This window comes from Leopardus geoffroyi, chromosome C3 (genome assembly GCF_018350155.1).
Source record: "Leopardus geoffroyi isolate Oge1 chromosome C3, O.geoffroyi_Oge1_pat1.0, whole genome shotgun sequence".
Taxonomy (NCBI): Eukaryota; Metazoa; Chordata; class Mammalia; order Carnivora; family Felidae; genus Leopardus; species Leopardus geoffroyi.
Window position 1 is genome coordinate 107,624,091 of NC_059338.1, and position 20,382 is coordinate 107,644,472.

General features: G+C 35.4%; 1 protein-coding gene across 2 annotated transcripts in view; it reads left to right on the top strand.

Annotated features, from left to right (window-relative positions):
- RNF19A (ring finger protein 19A, RBR E3 ubiquitin protein ligase) overlaps positions 1-20,382 on the top strand; it is a 56,971-nt gene that overhangs the window by 25,374 nt on the left and 11,215 nt on the right. For both annotated transcript variants that reach the window (XM_045454063.1, XM_045454062.1), the window contains exons 3-5: positions 12,345-12,553; positions 17,669-17,813; positions 19,054-19,216. In XM_045454063.1, the coding sequence (XP_045310019.1) occupies positions 12,345-12,553; positions 17,669-17,813; positions 19,054-19,216 (517 nt within the window). The remainder of the gene's footprint in view (positions 1-12,344; positions 12,554-17,668; positions 17,814-19,053; positions 19,217-20,382) is intronic.

Here is a 20,382-nt window from a genome sequence, read left to right on the forward strand (position 1 = left end):
GTCTCTTATGGTTTGCCTTCCTCTGTGTTTTTGTCTTAATTTTCCATCCCTTCCCCTGTTCATCTGTTTTGTTTCTTAAATTCCACATACGTGCGAAATCATATATTTGTCTTCTCTGACTGACTTCACTTAGCATAATATGTTCTTGTTCCATGAATGTTGTTGCAAATGGCAAGATTTCATTCTTTTTGATCTTTGAGTAAAATTTCATTGTATATGTATACCACATCTTCTTTATTCATCAGTCAATTGCATTCCATAATTTTAAATGAGAAAAGTGATGATATGTTGCCAGCCTGTGCAAATCACAGCCAGTTTTCCCAGTTATAACTAGCACTTAACTGTCTACCAAGGATTTCAGTGTAATACAAAGCATTAAAAATATTACCTAATTATTGAACATTTTATGAACTTATTAGTTGTGTGAAGGACTCAGAAATACTATTATCAGATTTGAACTATGCTCCCCTCTACTGCAGGGAGCTTGTACTAGAATATAAATAATAAAATGTTATGTTAAAGATAACTATCTAAACCGGGCCAAGGTTGGCTCTGCTTCCAGGTATATTGACAGAAGCAAACTCTGAGATCCATGAAGAATTAAACTCTCAAGAAAAAGATGGGAAGAAAATAGGGATAATGAACAATACATTTAAATAACTTGAATAGGAGGCTTTATCCTGTGAGAAGAACAGCTTGGACACAGTTGTATCACTTGGTCCCCTCGACTCCTGTGCAAAGTTTCACGGTGCAAGTGTGCACGTTCATTAGATCTTAAGTTGGACAGCAAATGTTAGGTTATAAAAACATTTTTACACATCATTATGGCAAATACTTCCATAGCAAGACTTCAAATAGTGAGGAATATGCCTATATATTGTGTTTTGTCTGGAGAAAGAATGTGGTTTTTTATCTTTCATGGAACCTCAGGGTAAGAAGTGCTTCACAAGTTCCTTCAAGCATTTAATAGATTTAAAAGAAAAAGTCTGAAAGTGATAGAATAAGTTAAAAGGCTTACGTGTCAGAATCTGTGGCCCTAAGAGATTGAGACCATAAATCCTGGGCACAAACTTTCTGGTCAGTAAATAGGTATATTCTCTGGTGCTGGGTTGACTGATCATGTGGTCCAAATAGATAGCAATTGTATCAACCTAATAGAACACAATAGAAGGGCTGACACAGATTCTTGTTTATATAAGAACTTGATTTTAGGGGAAACGTAAACTGGGAAAGGATTGATTTTTCAACGTACAGAATTGTGAAAATTAGCTCTTTGAGGGGAAAAAAATAGATCTTCATCACATGTAATAACAAAACAAAATCAAAACAGTTTACAAAGGAAAGTTTTATAAATAAAAGGAAAAAATTGAACCAAAATAAAACATATGTCTAAGAGTAGCTCACCTACTGCCATTATTATTATTATTATTATTATTACTATTATTAAAATTGAATACACATTTACCCTGTAATTTAAAAGATCCACTCCTAGTGAAATACCTTGAAAAAACTCTTGTGTACCAGGAGACATTTTGTTAGGAGACATGTTTAAGAAGGTTCGTAATAGCAAACAAGAAAAAAATTGTTCATTAAAAGCAAAATGGATGAATTATATAGAGTTTCATGGTTACCAATTGAAAAGGAGGATGTGAATTTGAAGGGGCAATCAAGGGACTTCTAAAGCCACTGATAAATGAGGTAACCTTGGGTTCTGATTTCCCTCAGTGGTTTCAGTTTACACTTACTGTACTGGTGTAATTTTTAATAGCATCACCGCTCTCACATGTTCCAGTTTAGGTTGTTAATCATATGATCACTCTACAGATACTTTTCTTAGTTTGTGTGGTAGATACAGGGGTATTCATTTATAAGTCCTTTTTGTATGTGTGACATTTTTCAGTAAAATTTAAAAATATTTCATACTTTGGGTTATTTTCGCCCATTTTCTTCTCATTGAGACTTCATTGTTAAAAAAGTAAAATGGCTTAATATTCTAAATATTTTGGAGAAATTAAATGTTAACTCAAGTATAAATATCATAAAATAATAGAAACAACTACTTTAATAGATTCTGTTATTAGGAAAACAACCACTTGATTGTTATATAAGTTTAACAAAGAATTGGCCTTGATTAAATTGACTGTAAGTTAACTTTGGGTTGGTGGTTGTTAGTATTTTACCCACAAAGGACAAAGAAAACATGTCAACATAACTTTTTTATGTATTTTCATTTACATTTGATTTATGCTCTCAAGAGCGTATTTTATATACTTGATTACACTGTAGGCTTTTATGGTTGCATTATGTAGAAAATGTCATCCAGTAACCTAAAATGTATATGTATACTTTGAAAACATAGAGGGGCACTTGGGTGGCTCAGTTGGTTAAGTGTCTGACTTCAGCTCAGATCATGATCTCGTGGGTTCGTGAGTTTGAGTCCCACATCTGCCTCTGTACTGACAGCTCAGAGCCTAGAGCCTGCTTCACATTCTGTGTTTCCCTCTTTCTCTGCCCCTCCCCTGCTCGCGCGTGCAGGTGCACACGCTCGCTCTCTCAAAAGTAGATAAACATAAAAAAACTTGAAAACATAGAATACTACATAAACTCTCATTAAAAGTTTCATTTTTACTTAGCATGAGCATATATAGATCTGATTTTGAATCTCTGTCCTATTGTGTTAAGAATTGGGATAGATCTTTAATTTTATTATTAGCATAATTCCTAGCACACAACAACTATTTTATAGCTCTTATTTATCATTCCTCATGTCCATTTCTTAAGTTTTGCTGTAAATTTTTTTAAGTCAGACAGCTACTCAAATATTTAATGCATCTGTGTGCCAGGTAGTAGAGATTTAATAATGAACAAAACCCAAAAATGCCTGCCCTCTCAGAACTTACTAAAATCTTTGCACCCACAGAAGGACTTTTTTTTTTTAATATTTTATTTATTTTTGAGAGAGAGTGCACACACAAGAGCAGGGGATGCGTAGAGAGAGAGGGAGACAGAGTCCCCAGCAGACTCTGTACTGTCAGCGCAGAGCTTGATGCAGGGCTCAAACTCACAAACTGCGAGATCATGACCTGAGCTGAAATCAAGAGTTGGTGGCTTAACCGACTGAGCCATCAGGTGCCCCAGGACATTTTTTAACTTAAAATCCATTAATTATTTAAATCTGGCATTAAGAATACTGGTAAATATCTGATTGTCAGTAAGTCATAGAAATATTTAGGCAACTAGGACCATTGGCACATATATAGTATTTAATACCTTTCATTGTACAACACACTTGAAAGGCTTTTTTCTAGAAATGCTGTTTGTGAAGTTACGAATTTTTTCTTTTGCATTTGACATTTATCAGTATAACCCTTTTGTGTGTCTAACGTTAATTTTACTTAAACATGTAGTTTAACACACTTTGAGAAATACTGCCCTGAGCTCAGAGTATAAAGAAAACTTGACCTGGTTTCTATTTGAGATCTCTCAGGGTTTCTGACCTAATATTCTTTCCACTCTTCTGAGGGCCAGGACAGATAAGCTTGTTTAAAAGATAGTATTTCTAAAAACTCCTCTTGAGAAGGAGCCAAACCTGTGTGCTATGATTTAACCAGGATGAAGTTAGCCAGACTGCTTCTAGAACATGCAGTCTGTACAGGTTCAGAGAAAAATCTGGCCGTGGCTAAGAAGTGTTGGGGTGAGGGGCACTTAGGAAGGAAAGCATAAAGCCTGTGTTGAGTAAAAATATCTGATTACCTTCTGCCCAGGAGGCCTGGTTTATACATTGTAGGCACATAGCAAAAAGTTAGCATATCAGTTTTGGTCATCACTTGTTTCAATGCCACCCTTCTACCAGCACAAATTACCCCTGTTATCTCAGGTGAGTGCTTCTGACTTTGATGGGGAGCTTTGAATACATAGGAACATTTATTATAGAAGAATATGATTAATGACTTAATGTCTGTGAACCCCTCAAGGGCAAAAATATATATATGTGTGTGTGTGTGTGTGTGTGTGTGTATTTGATTTTTCTTTGTAACCATTGGTTAACCCCATGCTCAACGAAGAGTTGTTGAATGAACCAATCTTACTATATGCCACAAACATAAATCATCTATCTTAAGAACCATCAATAAAACACTTTAAAGCAGTGTGATCAGCTATAATCAGGTTGTGTAGTGTCAAACTGGCCGATATTTAAATTATTCTATATAATTATTGTGGTGGAGGATACTGTTCATAAACTTAAATGGAGCTATAGCAACTAAACAATATTTTAAACTCAAATTTTAATATTTAAATATTTCAAATTTAGTTAATATCTATATAACTCTTATTTCCATCCTACAAAAAGGTTTTAGCCATAACTTGGTCATCTTTTGGGACACCTGGGTGGCTCAGTCATTAAGTATCCAACTTCAGCTCAGGCCATCATCTCACAGTCCAGGGGTTCGAACCCCGCATCAGGCTCTGTGCTGACAACTCAGAGCCTGGAGCCTGCTTTGGATTCTGTGTCTCCCTGTCTCTATGTCCCTCCCCCACTTGTGCTTTCTCTCTGTCTCTCAAAAGTAAATAAATAAACATTAAAAAAATAAAAAATGACCATCTTTTGACATGCTGGAAATGCTTTTGTAGGCTGACCTTTTAGAAATTTTATACAGAGAAGAGATCCAACTTTTATTTTCCCCAGAGGAAACAAGTACATGTGACTTAGAAAACAGCAGGTTTTGTGTATAGGGAACCATCATGAGTAAACCATGTTTCAGTGGAAGTTGTAATTCATAACTAGTGGTAAGTTGTATCTGTTAGAATAGACATTCATAAAAGTATTCTGGGAGTTTGAAAGTACCTTGAGCTGAGAGTTTGCTCTTTTTTTAATTATTCTTCCTAACCGTAAAATTGATCTAGATAGATTTTAATGCTGTGTAATTCAGTATAAACTTCTGCTATACCAGACATTGTTATGATACTAAGATTTTTGATGGAGTTTTAAGGGAATCAATAAAAACGTTCCCTCAAACCTTCATTCAGAACCAAGTTGATATGACAGGAGACATGTCAGCTCTCTCTACTAATTAGTTAACTAAAGAATGTGGCTTTAGATGTGCAGCCAGAATAGCTTGCTTACACTTCATTCCTAAATAAGACTGACTTCTCCAAATAGTCTGGGCAGTTCTCAACAACTGTAAGCCTCCCCTGGAGCATGTAGTGGAAAGCACAACAGAATTCGTCCTCTGTAGGAAGTAAGCAGCTTCTGAAAGAGGGAACCAGGAGATGAGCCTCACATTACCTAAACACTCTCCCAAATATATTAAGCAAGTTACTCCTTTTCCATAAAATAATAGTAACTTTTAGCAAGTGGAAACATGAGCCTGTTGATTTTGATACAAAATTTTACTTTTCCCCTTATCTGGATCAAATAGTTTGGGTATTTGTGATTATGTTTTCTTTGTTCTCTAAAGGTTGTGTTAAAATTTACCTTTGGGGCAAAAAATGTATCTTTGATTCCTAGATAATCGTTCTTTTTTCTCATTTTTTAATATTTTTATTGGGGACTATTATATCTTTCTTAGGATTACATTTCATGTGAAATATATCTATTGTTCTTTTTACTTGTTCCTTCATGAGGAATTTGCTATAGACAGACTATACTATCCTAGCTGGTATCCCTACTTCCTAAGTGTGATCATTAGTGTAATTTGTAGAACTCTAGTACTGCGAAACTCTACCAGGAAATAGACATCATGGTGAAATAAATTCTGGAAATCACTGTCTACTGATCATTGATATGTTAAAAAAATTTTTTTAGAAAATCCTAGGATTAACAAAGAAAAAAAATGAAAAAGTAATTCTGCTTAGCATTTTCCTAACTTGACCATTGAGTACTTGTTAGTATAGACCTCCTGTTAGCAATTCAGTGAACAGAAAATATTTCTGGAAAGACTGCCCTATTCGAATCCCTTTGCACCTTTCCCGTTTCTTCCTATCCCTTCACTCCTGCTAAATAGGGAGGCTTAAACATTTTAAGTAGGGGGGTGCCTGGGTGGCTCATTCAGTAAAGCATCCAACTCTTGATTTCAGCTCGTCATGATCCCCTGGGTTTGTGAGTTCAAGTCCCACATCTGGCTCTGCACTCACAGTGCAGATCCTGCTTGGGATTCTCTCTCTCTCTTTCTTTCTCTCTCTCTCTCTCTCTCTCTCCCTCCCCTTCCCCCTCTCCCCCTTTCCCCTGCTTGCATGCTTGCTCTCTCTTGCTCTCTCAAAATGGGTGAATAAACTTAAAAAAAAACATTTTAAGTAGAAAGAATAGAGATGGAAAGTAAGACTTGAGTTAAATAATGGATTGTAGAAGGAAATGGAGTATCTTTTAAACCAAGATGTGAATACTGTTCAAGCCAAAGATGTTTAGTTAACTAGTATTATTCACTTATCTCTGACATCTGAGGGTGTTCTTTTCCCACATAACACTTAATGCATCAGAGCAGAGAGACTCCTGAAATTTTTCTTTAAAGGAAGCATTTTATATTTAGTTTTACCATTGGCTTCCATTATAATTTGAGAGCTGTTTTCCAATGGAAAAAAAGTTCAGCTCCCACACAATGAAAATCATCTTCAAAAGGCCTAACATTTTGCTTTCAAAAACGTGTGAATGCTAGGTACATTTAATTCTTGCTGTATTATAGAATGTGCCTAACAAAGTTATTATTAGGACTGAATATGTATGAACACGAACACTTATATAGTAAGTACTCAATAACTGTTAACATAAGAAAAAACTGGTAGACTGCCTTAACTTTTAATCAAAATATACATTCATGAAAACAGAATTAGGAAAGATAAACTTATTTTTCTTTGTGATTTGAACAGATTGAATGGGACGTGAATGTTTAGTTCTGGGATTGGATTTCTTAGCTTTTCCTTTAAAAAAAATACTGAGAAGTAGCATAAAACAAGTTTGATATACTTTTTCTTATTACTTTATCTCTAATATTTGAGTACATACGTGCTATGAACAAATTCTTTCCCCCCATCTCCCTCCTTTCTCCCCACTTCTTTCTCTCCTGTCTCTCTCTCGCTCTCCCTGTATAACCACACACACAGTTTTATTTATGTATCACAACTCTTTTTAGTATTATATCCTAATTTTTGAGATGCATCTAACCTACATTTTCAACAAATGCCAAATGACCAGATGTCAACTTAATATTGCTCCAAGGCCAAAGTCAAATATCACTAATTATGGTGTGATGAACTTAGAGGATACAAAAGTAAATATAAAATTTTATATTTAAAAATTTTTTAAATTTTTGTAATGTTTATTTTATTTTCGAGAGAGAGAGCGCGCGAGCGCGTGAGCAGGAGAGAAGCAGAGAGGGAGGGAGACACAGAATCCAAAGCAGGCTCCAGGCTCTGGGCTGTCAGCACAGAGCCTGATGCAGGCTTGAACCCATGAACTGTGAGATCATGACCTGAGCCTAAGTCAGGCACTCAACCGACTGAGCCACCCAGGTGTCCCTAAAAAAGTTTTTTTAATGTTTATTTATTTTTGAGAGAGACATGGCACGAATGGGAGAGGGGCAGAGAGAGAGGGAGACAGAATCTGAAGCAGGTTCCAGGCTCTGAGCTGTCAGCACAGAGCCCAACTCGGGCCTTGAACTCACGAGCTGTGGGATCATGACCAAAGTCGGATGTTCAGCTAACTGAGCCACCCAAGTGCCCCAATATAAAATTTTATTTAAAAAAATAATTTAAAAAATAATCAAATGTTAAGTGTTTGACATCATACTGTAGGATACTAGTCTACATGTCAGCTGTTCAGTTTGCTCCTGATAATTATACTGCATATTTAAAAAATTCTAAGTAGAGATATTCAATACTTATAAGCAGTTATTTTCAACCAGCTTAAGTCTTTAGGCTCAAAACTGTAAGGAATTTTCATCTTAAAGCAATTTATGAAGCCCTTTGAAGTTTGATTATTGAGAATAAAATGTGTTTTGAGATCTCAGTTTTCTTGCCATACCCTTTTGTGTTTTCATGGATATTGTATCAGATTTTGGAAATTCTCATGTCATGAAATTTTATTTTACTTTGTTTTTTAAATGTTTATTTTTGAGAGACAGCACATGTGAAATTAGGGGAAGGGCAGAGAGGTCAGGGTAGGGGACAAAGGATCCGAAGCAGGCTCTGTGCTGACAGCAGAAAGCCTGATGTGGGGCTCGAACTCATGAACCGTGAGATCACCAGCTGAGCCAAAGTTGGTTGCTTAACTGGCTGAGCCACCTACACACTGCATCTTATCATGAAATTTTAAAATGGCAAAGTTGACATTCTGTTTTTCATTCTTCTTGTCAAAATGTGAAGAATTCTCTAATAAGGACTTTTTCTGAAAAGATTCATAGCTTAAATCATTAAAAAGTATGTCAATTCTTAAAGGTTTATTTAGTGATATAGTAGTATACTGAACAACTTTCAACCGAGGTTAGAATTACAATATAACCTAATTTCTTTTTTAAATTTAATTTTATTTATTTTAGAGTGCAAGCAGGGAAGAGGGGCAGAAGGAGAGAGAAGGAGAGTGAATCTTAAGCAGGCTCTATGTTCAGTGTGGAGTCCAACACCAGGCTTGATCCCACAACTGTGAGATAATGACCTATGCTGAAATCAAGAGTCAGATGCTTAACTGAGTGAGCCACCCAGGCACCCTGATATAACCTAATTTCTGTTCATCTACCTCATATATTTTTTATAAATACTTATTTACTCAGAAAGGCTATATTCTTCCTAAATTCTGTTATAGCATTCTCAATGTTCATATTAACTGTAAATCTGTTTCCCTATTTAATTGTTTGAAAGTTCTTTAGTTTGTATCTAAATTTGGCTTTCACAGTCATCACTAATAATTATTGCATTTTATTTTTCCAACATTATGTACATTTATACTTAAGTTGTCCGGTAAAATTTCACCATATAAAGCCATAAGATTTTTATTCTGTACTAGAATGACTACTAATGGTTATTTTACAATGAATATTCATATACTAATAATCCAAAATGGCATACATTATTTATATTGCTGTAGAAAGGATAGTAACTTGTATGATCACATGGTCATTAATCAAACACAGGTGCAGAGATACTAGAAATATCACTGAAATGGTGAATTGCTTATTTGGCATTCTAAAGATCAAGGCTAAAGCTGAAGTTGATTTTGGGTGACTACTGAGCCTAAGCCAAACTTCTTGAGTCCCTGTTATGTTTTTGGGAAAACTTAGTTGTAGGGAGATGATGTAATTTACATGAAACTATTCAGTAATAGGGAGTAGAAGTGGAATTTGGACCAGGTAACCTAAATTTTTCTTCTGCCTTTATAATTGTGACTGGCCTTAAAAAACAGTCAGTCTTAGCATCATTGTCCCCTGCATACACACAGAGATTTCCCTGTGTCCCTTTTCTTCCTTCCTTCAAGAAAAGCTAGGTTAGAAAAGAGTTTTAGAAGAGAAGGTCATTTCCTTTTCAGTGAAATTACTACCTTAAAGACTGCTTAGGGTTATAATTTGTAGAAGAGAAAGTGTAGAGTCTTTGAGGACTTTTTTCTTTTTATTGAGAATGCAATGAATAAGCCCTCAGGAAATTAAACTTTGCTAAATTACCTGACGCTGATACATAAATTACCTTTGAGTTAGTCATGCTTGGACATATTTATGATAGATAGTGGTAATTGCAGAATTGGTCTATCAAAAATAAAATGGAATTTAAGATGTAAAATTTAAGTTTAAAGGGTAAGATATAAGATATTAAGGAAGCAAACGGTCCAAAAGTGGAGGAACTTCTTGACTATTAAAACTTTACAATTTTTTGGGGCGCCTGGGTGGCGCAGTCGGTTAAGCGTCCGACTTCAGCCAGGTCACGATCTCGCGGTCCGTGAGTTCGAGCCCCACGTCAGGCTCTGGGCTGATGGCTCAGAGCCTGGAGCCTGTTTCCGATTCTGTGTCTCCCTCTCTCTCTGCCCCTCCCCCATTCATGCTCTGTCTCTCTCTGTCCCAAAAATAAATAAAAAAACGTTGAAAAAAAAAATTGAAAAAAAAAAAAAAAACTTTACAGTTTTGTAGATTATTTTGAAATTTAATAAAAATCTCAGTGACAGTTACTGTTTAAATTTTACTGCCAATAACAAAAGGAACCCTGGAAACTCCCCTAAGTTTCCAGGCAAAAGGAAATGTTTGATATTTACAAAGCTTCTTATATATTTTCTTTTAATTTTTTTTAACATTTATTTATTTTTGAGACAGAGAGAGAGCATGAACAGGGGAGGGTCAGAGAAAGAAGGAGACACAGAATCTGAAACAGGCTCCGGGCTCTGAGCTGTCAGCACAGAGCCCGACATGGGGCTTGAACCCACGGACCGCGAGATCATGACCTGAGCCGAAGTCGGACGCCCAACTGACTGAGCCACCCAGGGGCCCCAAAAGCTTCTTATATATAAATGAGACTTGTTTGTGTCTCTTTCAAAGAGAACCAGAATCCCCTAAACATTTTTTATTGTAAACTTTTATTGAGATAATTATAGATTCATGTGTAATTATAAGAAATAATAGAGAAATCCTGTGTATCCTTCACAGTTTGCCCCAGTGGTACCATTTTACAAAGCTATAAGACATCACAACCAGGATGTTGGCATTGATATAATCTACCAATCTTAAATTCCCCCAGTTTTACTTGTACTCACTGGTGTGTGTATGTATATTTAGTCATATACCTGTTGTTCTTTTATAAATACATCCACCTGTATCATACCCTGTTGGCTCCTCTACCCCATCCCTTAACCTGTGGCCACCTCTAGTCAGTTTTCCATTTCTAAAACTTTGTCATTTCAAAAATGTATAAATGGAATCATACAGTATATATAACTTTGAGATGGACTTTTTTCATTCAGCATAATTCCCCAGAGATTTATGAGAGTTGTTAAGTGTATCAGTAGTTTCTTTTTGTTCTCCAGTAGCAGTCCATGGTATATATGCACCCCAGTTTGTTTAACCACTGATTGAGCTGTTGAAGAATGACATCTAAACTGTTTCTGGTTTTTGGCTGTTACAAATAAAGCTGCTATAGACATTTGTGTACTTGTTTGAACATAAGTTTTCATTTTTCTGGGATAAACGTCCAAGAGTGCCCAGAATTTATTTTAAATAAGAAATTATTAAAGTGCCAAAAATATTGGGAGGTGCTCAGTCGGTTAAGCATCTGACTTCAGCTCAGGTCATGATATCACGGCTCATGGGTTCAAGCCCCATGTCAGGCCCTGTGCTGACAGTTCAGAGCCTGGAGCCTGCTTTGGATTCTATATCTCCTTCTCAGCCCTCCCCTGCTCATGTGCGCGCTCGCTCTGTCCGTCTCTCTCTCTCAAAAATAAACATGAAAGTGACAAAAATATTAACTTAGAGAATAGGTATTGGGGAAGGTCATGAATCTACTATTCTCAGTCTTTTATCTTAAGTGGAAAAAAATTTTTTTTGCTTGAGAATTCAAGTTTATGTACTTTTTGGTAGGACGTCGGCACCAAAGAGCACTTTCAGCATGTGCCTTAGAAACATTAATATGAGAATTTATGCATAAATACTAGATAATCACAAAACTTATGAATTGGCAGTTTGCCATTCACTTATAGGTATAGCTCATTCACAGTCATTATATTTTAAATAGGTTATATTTTTGTTTTTCTGATTTTCAAAGTAACAAGTAATTATAAAAATCAGAAATGTATAGGGGTGCCTATAGGGCTTAGTCGGTTAAGTGTCCAACTTTAGCTCAGGTCATGATGTCACAAGTCATGAGTTTGAGCCCCACATGGGGCTCTGTGCTGACAGCTCAGAGTGTGAAGCCTGCTTTGGATTCTGTGTCTCCCTCTCTCTCTGCCCCTCCCCTGCGTAAAAATAAATAAACATTAAAAAAAATTTTTAAGTCAGAAGTGTATAAATATATAAAACAGAAAATTAGAACTCTAATACCAGCAAAACGGCTGTCAAGATTTTTGGTGTATTTCCTTCTAGTGTTTTCTGTGTGCATATTATACTAATATAATAGAATTTTTATAAAATTGGGATTAAGTTAACTATATAGTTTGCCATCTTAGTTAGCAATGGAACTTTAAAAATGTTTTGAACCATTTGTATGTCTTCATTTATGAATTGTTCACTTTTCCCCCCCTTTTATATTTGATGAGATAGAGTTTATGACTATTTGGTCATGCACAAATAGAAAACAGGAATAGCATTGAAGTTGGCTAATTGTTTTACTTAATATTTCTTCTTTTATGTCACATTTTAAATCGTTTTTATTCTTCTTTGAAGATACGCTGTGATAGCATTTGGATGTGCTAGCTGTCCAAAATTAACTTGTGGGCGAGAAGGCTGTGGAACAGAGTTTTGCTACCACTGTAAACAAATTTGGCACCCCAATCAGACCTGTGATGCTGCTCGGCAAGAGAGAGCCCAGAGTTTACGTCTGAGAACTATACGTTCTTCATCCATTAGTTATAGTCAAGAATCTGGAGCAGCAGGTACTTATGTCTAACTTTTCTAATAAGATACTTGACACATACAGAGCACTATAGTTATCTTAATAAAAAATGCAGCATTCAGTTCCTGTTATTACCTTTTCTCCCTTCAGTTTTTGAAAGTGTTTTATGTGTTGGCATTTCTGTCTCAGAAGCACTCAATCTTTGCTGTGGAAGAAAATGGTACTGAGGTTGGAAAGATTTTATTGTAAAAAAGTGAAGTGCCGTGATGATTTGCATAACTGATAGCTAAGGATGTCTGAAATTGTAATTTATAAAGGTGTATTATGCAAAGCTTAGCAAAGATTTTTAATAAAATATTAAGTTTGAATATATTACCTTTAGATTATTTCTAATTGTGTAAATATCACAAAGTTACAGGTTTAAAATGGTATTTATTTTTTGAATTCTTTCATTTACATGTTTTGTGAAATACTCCATCTTTTATTTACAGATGTCTCTTCTAATTTTGTGATCAAGGATTCAAATCATACCTTAGTGGGGAGGACACTAAGAATTTTGTGTCTTTGGCTAAGAATTTAAAAATTACCTGGGGATATGTACACGAACAATGTATGCATCTTCTAAATCTCAAAAATTAAAAAAAAAACATTTTTTTAATGTTTATTTTTGAGGGAGAGAGAGCATGAGTGGGGGAGGGGCAGAGAGAGAGAGGGAGACACAGAATCCAAAGCAGGCTCCACACTCTGAGCTGTCAGCACAGAGCCTGACGTTTTGAGCGGGGCTCGAACTCACGAACCACAAGATCGTTACCTGAGCCGAAGTTGGACACTTAATGGACTGAGCCACCCAGGCGCCCCTAAAAAATTTTTCTGAATCTCTTAATGTTCTTTGAGTAAAAATTCCAAAAATTAATATTTCCCATTTACAAAATTTCATTGTTTATTGGGGTTTTTAGGAAAAATACTTTTAGAAAAATAGTTTTTTTTAGAAAAATACTTTTCTCACTAATTATAAAATGGAAAAACTTGGAAAGTACAGAAATTTGTCAAGAAAATGATTTACATTCCTACCAGCAGTGTATTATTGAGATAGTCATATACTTAATGCTATCAGAGAAAAGTCTTATTCAGTAGTTAAAGTTGAATTTTAAATTAAACATTTAAAATGATATGAACTTGGGGTGCCTGGGTGGCGCAGTCGGTTAAGCGTCCGACTTCAGCCAGGTCATGATCTCGCGGTCCGTGAGTTCGAGCCCCGCGTCAGGCTCTGGGCTGATGGCTCAGAGCCTGGAGCCTGTTTCCGATTCTGTGTCTCCCTCTCTCTCTGCCCCTCCCCCATTCATGCTCTGTCTCTCTCTGTCCCAAAAATAAATAAACGTTGAAAAAAAAAAATTTTAAATGATATGAACTTGAAAGTCAACATTTAATATTTTATATAATGTACACAGATTTTCATGCTTGTTTGCTGATTGACTTGTTTCTGCTTACTCTCCTGAAGATTTGGGGTGGAACTCAAAGGTATTAATAATGAATTGTAGGTGTGGGTCCAGAAGCAATTCAGAGAGGACCTGATATATGTAAACTGTACCCTGTAGAGTCCGCTGTAGCCATTGAATGGTCCACTTGGAAATGATATTCCTCTTTTTTAAATGTAGGGATGGGTGTTTATTGGTTATAGGACACATGACATACTGAGTAACAGACTTGGCCCTGGAATCAGTGTCTCTGGATATGAATTGTAGCTTCTCCACTAATTCTCTTTGCAACCCTGAGCAAGTTGTCTCAGCTATAAAATGAAGATATTAATAATACTTATGTCTATAAGTTTGAAACATTTCCTGACACATAGTAGGTGCTCTGGCTGTTAGAGGTGGAGAAACTAGAGAAACCAGTCACCTGCTAGAGATTTGCATTTGTTATTGATTTTAAAATAAACATCATGATTTAGTCATCCAAATAAATGTTGATCTTACAGTATTCACCATGGGGGATTTTATGTTGTTTTTTTTTTTTTTTTCAGCAGTGCTACCCTGGAACACCTTATTGGTCATAACCTTTAGATCCTAATACAGCCACTTAAACTATCTTCTTAATGTCAGTTTGATTTTTGGAAATGACCAGAAGTTCCTTTGGAGCTAAGTTTAACCACTAGAATATCATACCAAGTTGAATCACCGGTTTGGGATATATCCAAAGTAAAATGTGACTGATCATGGGAATAATTTTTTTTTTTTTTGAAGTGTATTTATTTTGAGAGAGAGGTAGTGCAAGGGAGGGAGGGGCAGAGAGAATCTCAAGCAGGGATCTCTCAAGGGAGAGAGAGAATCTCAAGCAGGCTGTGCACTGTTAGTGCAGAGCCCAATGTGGGTCACGAAGTCACAAGCCATGAGACACATGACCGGAGTCAAAATCAAGAATTGGTTGCATAACCGACTGAACCACCCAGGTGCTCTCGAGAGTGATTTTCTTTATATTAAGTTGCTTTGAAAGTAATTATGAAAGAAAAACTTCCCAAATGATTTGAGCCAAATAGTAGCATTGTTGGAATAAATATAGCCTCCCAAGGTGATTATTTTAAAAAGTTCATTTGGAATTTTTCCATATTTCAAAAATCTTATAATTCTGAAAATTTAAGTACATGCCTTTTTACTTTCAGTGCTCTAAAAATCAGAACTCTCAGGACAAATGTTTATGTGATAGTTTCTTTTGATATAATCTATAAACTTGAACTTGGCTGCTCATTGGCGGGGGGAAGAGGGAAGGAAACTACCATCTGAAATGGTTTTATTAATTCCCATTATTCCAGATATCTTGGTATTTTTTGTCTCCCATTATCATGATTCTTTGAAAAATTGGCTGTACTTTTAAAGATTGCTTGACATAACGATAATAATCAGTTGATTGTTCCTTATGAGTGAGTTGAAGATAAGTAAGAGTGCTGTATTGTGATTATATTTGTCTTTAAACTGTGACAGTATTGCATCTACATGAGACACTTCCTTATAGCTACTAGGGAGTTTATGCACTTGGAGTTCACATTTTAAATAACTATATTTTTCACTTTTGTTACTATATTTTCCCCCTTTATTAAAAATACATTTAATTGGTTTTCCACTCCCCTATCTACTACTGTCCCCTGTGTACTATTCCCTAATGCTACCACCCCAAGAGATAACCACTGTTAACATTTTGTTGTAAGTCCTTACAGGTACTATGGTGGGGGGTGGGAACATTTTTAAACAAATTTTGAGATTTGACAAATTTGACAAATTGTATAGTGTTTTGTAACCTGTTATTTTTTTTCTTAATATGACAGTAGGCCAGCCCATATTTTAACAGCAAATAGAAATATGATTTAAAAAAAACCCACAAAACTTTGTCAAACCCACCTTAAATACAAACAGGAAACTTTTAACATAAAGCAGCTGTGGATTAATTGATGCTCAGGGAATGGGGCATCAGTTGACCATCTAATCAGTAAAAGAGCTTTATTTAGGATTTTTGCATTTTGAGAGAAAAATATGTACACAGTGAATTTTTTTCTAATTTGTTTTAAGAAAAGAGACAAAGACAAAACAGCCTTTTGTAGATAAGTACACAGTGAAAACATGCACATCTATAAGGAGACCTCAAAAAAAAATCCCTTATGGTGTTCATTCTCTAACATGTAATCTAAGCGTATTGAAAGGCTGTTTTGTGTTTTTAGAACATAAGAATGAATGAGGATGTCCCCTTTCATTTTGTTCTGAATGTATCAGAGCCAAAGTCGAGTGTCTTTACTCCCACCTCTAATTGAGATATTTACTACTTGAGTATACTCTGGAATGAGGAAGTTTATCAATTAATATGCCAATTAAGCAGATAGTATTAGTATTTCTTTGATTTGATGTACTAGACATTATATCACCTATAAAAGCTAGCTTTTTAAAATTTATGCTCCATGGCGCCTGGGTGGCGCAGTCGGTTAAGCATCCGACTTCAGCCAGGTCGCGATCTCGCGGTCCGTGAGTTCGAGCCCCGCGTCGGGCTCTGGGCTGATGGCTCAGAGCCTGGAGCCTGTTTCCGATTCTGTGTCTCCCTCTCTCTCTGCCCCTCCCCCGTTCATGCTCTGTCTCTCTCTGTCCCAAAAATAAATAAACGTTGAAAAAAAAAAAATTAAAAAATAAAAATAAAAATAAAAAAAAAAAATTTATGCTCCAGTGTTAAAAATATTTTAATGCAGACTTTATGTCCTTTGGATCATTGAAATCATGACTTACGGATATTTTTAATTTTTATATTCTTGATCTGGCTGCATAGAGTTACCAGTTTGCTCAAAATTGTTTGAATTGTTAAAATACTAATTGTGAGCATTGATGAGTTCTTAAGTTAAAAACCAGCTTTGGCTCTTAAGCAGTAAGGAAAGCTGAATTCACTGTAAAATATGACCATAAAACTTTTAGAAAGGAAACTAGAATATAGTTTAATGCTTATCATGTAAGAAAATGGAACAAATACTTGAATTCAATGGCTAGTACCATGCATATCTTTTCTTAACTGTTTATAGTTAGAAAATATACCTCACTACTAATAATAGAAAATAATTTACTGGTTGCTCTTAGATGCCAAAGTTCAAAATAGTTGTGTAATTTGAGATAACTTGTATTCTATGTTAGTGATTCCAAAAGTTATGTACCATTTGATTTTAACTTAGTACCTGTGTGCATTGTAACCATATTACTGTGCATTATCCAGAAACAGCATTTGAATAAATGAGTAAAAAAAAGGACAAAGATAACTATTCTGTAGTATAAAGAATATCTACATTTTAATAAAGTAGAGATGGTTAGAAAAGTTTTAGAATATCAAGTGCCACTCAGAGAAGACAGCTATGAGGTAGGAACAAAGACAAACTTTATGTAGTTTGCAGTTTGCCCAGGGCTGTCCTTGGTTCTCCTTTCTCTTTTTATTATTTTGTTACTGTTTGTTCTCATTGTTCTGTGTTTGAAAATGTTTACAATTTGAAAATTTAATATAAAGTATGTTCCTTTCTTCAGTTAACAATCTGATATGTTAAGATTTTTTTGGCATTGCTGCAATTGATTATCTACTAAAATTGTTATTTTTAGACCAGTTTTATGTACTAAACAAACAGGTCTCTCTGTTTTCCTGATAGCTGATGATATAAAGCCATGTCCACGATGTGCTGCTTATATAATAAAGATGAATGATGGGAGCTGTAATCACATGACATGTGCTGTCTGTGGTTGTGAGTTTTGTTGGTTATGTATGAAAGAAATCTCAGATTTACATTATTTAAGGTAAGTTTATAGTAGGAGCTAGCTATTTAGTCTGTGGCCATACCACCCTGAATACGCCCAATCATGTCCGATATGGGAAGCTAAGCAGGATCAGGCCTGGTTAGTACTTGGGTGGGAAGGGAAAAGGAGCTATTTATATCTAAATATAATTTTATATTGTAAAAGAATTTGAAACTGTATTATCCTAAGCATTTTTAAACTTGGTGCTTACAAGATTCTTAGAGGGATGTGTTTTATTCAGTTACATAAATTTAAATGGAACCAAATTATTGTGCTTGTCATTTGGGATTAGTCAAAAATAGGAAACCTAGATGTCTTCTTTTTTTGTGTTTGTTTTGTTTTTTTTTAAACTAGAAAGCTAGTATTTTATACCCCCATGTAATTATGCTAGGTCATAAATAATTCCACTTAATTTTCTCATATATAAATTTCCTCACTGGGGCGCCTGAGTGGCGCAGTCGGTTAAGCGTCCGACTTCAGCCAGGTCACGATCTCGCGGTTCGTGAGTTCGAGCCCCGCATCGGGCTCTGGGCTGATGGCTCAGAGCCTGGAGCCTGTTTCCGATTCTATGTCTCCCTCTCTCTCTGCCCCTCCCCCATTCATGCTCTGTCTCTCTCTGTCCCAAAAATAAATAAACGTTGAAAAAAAAAAAAAAAAATTTTAAAAAAAATTTCCTCATTTATTCCACAAAGTGAGCTTAATATAATCAGATAATTGTATGCCTAAAACAGGGATAGAAATAAGCATGTTTGCATTAATTTACTCTTCAAAAACTAACATTTTCCGGCTAATGGAGAACTAGGGATAAATATTTAACCTGAATTCTAGTTATCAGTATTCTTTAAAAAAAATTTTTTTTTAATGTTTATTTTTGAGAGCTAGAGAGAGACACAGAGTGTGAGCAGGGTAGGGGCAGAGAGTGGGGAGACAGAATCTGAAGCAGGCTCCAGGCTCCGAGCTGTCAGCACAGAACTGTGAGATCATGATCTGAGCCAAAGTCTGACGCTTAACCGACTGAGCCACTCAGGTGCCCCTATCAGTATCCTTTTAAAATAATTTATGGTGATTCTTACACTGTTTTGTTTTTTTTTTTTTTGGCTTTTAATGAACCTAAAATTCAAAGAAAGGGAAAAAAAAAACCTCATTCCTAAGTATGAAAATTCTTTTAGAGTCATTTCTTTAATGTACTGTAGTCATTATTATGTTTTACAGTGGTTACAGTTATAATTTTTTTCATTAGTCCATCAGGTTGTACTTTTTGGGGGAAGAAACCCTGGAGCCGAAAGAAGAAGATATTATGGCAGCTGGGGACACTTGTTGGTGCTCCTGTAGGAATTGCTTTAATAGCTGGCATTGCTATCCCTGCAATGATTATTGGCATTCCTGTCTATGTGGGCCGTAAGGTAAAATGCTTGATTCCTTATTAGTTTAATATCTTATTCTAAATCTTTAGGATTAAGGTTGATGATTTTTGTTTTGCCTTTTATTTGTTTTGAAAGATCATTTTTAGTATTTTCAGTATAAAACTACTTTATTTTTCATAAAATAATAAATTTTCAGCATTCAGCAAACTCATACGAATGCATAGAAAGTAGACTTGCTTTGGGGCACCTGGGCGGCTCAGTCAGTTGAACATCTGACTTCAGCTAGGTCGTGAACTTGCAGTTCATGAGTTCGAGCCAGAGCCTGGAGCCTGCTTTGGATTCTGTGTCTCCCTCTCTGTTCCTCCTCTGCTCACACTCTGTCTCTCTCTCTCAAAAATAAATGAAGATTAAAAAAATTTTTTTAAAAAGTAGACTTGCTTTGAAATTACCTGAATCTGAAAACTTGAGTACATTTGTATTATAAACCTTTCTAACTTTAAGTGTAAAGTATTGAAGGACACACCTGATATTTTTCGCATGGATGTATATCCTTGTAAAGTCAGGTCTAGAAAAAGTTAATGGCTAAAAAACACATGCCCTCAAGGCAAAGAATAATTAGCCAGTTCCTGAATTATTTTGAACTTTAGTTCAAAGTTTTTATTTTCTTAGATTACTGCTATTACTAAATATGCTGTTTTGTAGATTATAACAATCTTTTGAAGGTCCAAACACCAATAATTACCAGTGAGTGGCCTGTGAATGATGAATTATATTTCATTAGCTATTCAATAATTCTTTTTTGAAAAGTTAAAGGGATAATTTGTGAAGTGGCTAAGAAGTCACTTAGTGGCTAATAGAAAATCAGAATTGAGAAGTAACTATAGAAGGTATCTAATTGCAGAATAGAGCAGAGGCATATAGCCCTTACTGTGTGCTGGGTGTTTTACGTACTTTGACTCCTTTTAAACTCACAGAAATTTATGTGTTAGAATATTGAGGTTTAGGAAAGTTTGAGTTATACAAACAGAAGCAGAGCTAGGATGTAAACACAGATACATTTCTTTATGTAAGAATCCTGATAAATTCCTCTAGCCATTTGGGCACTTCAGTAATGGGGGAAACACCAACTCCTGAAGCAGCCCATTCTGTTGCATGTTATCTGTAATTGTTATGTTGAGTCAGAATCTGTTTCCCTTTGAATTGTT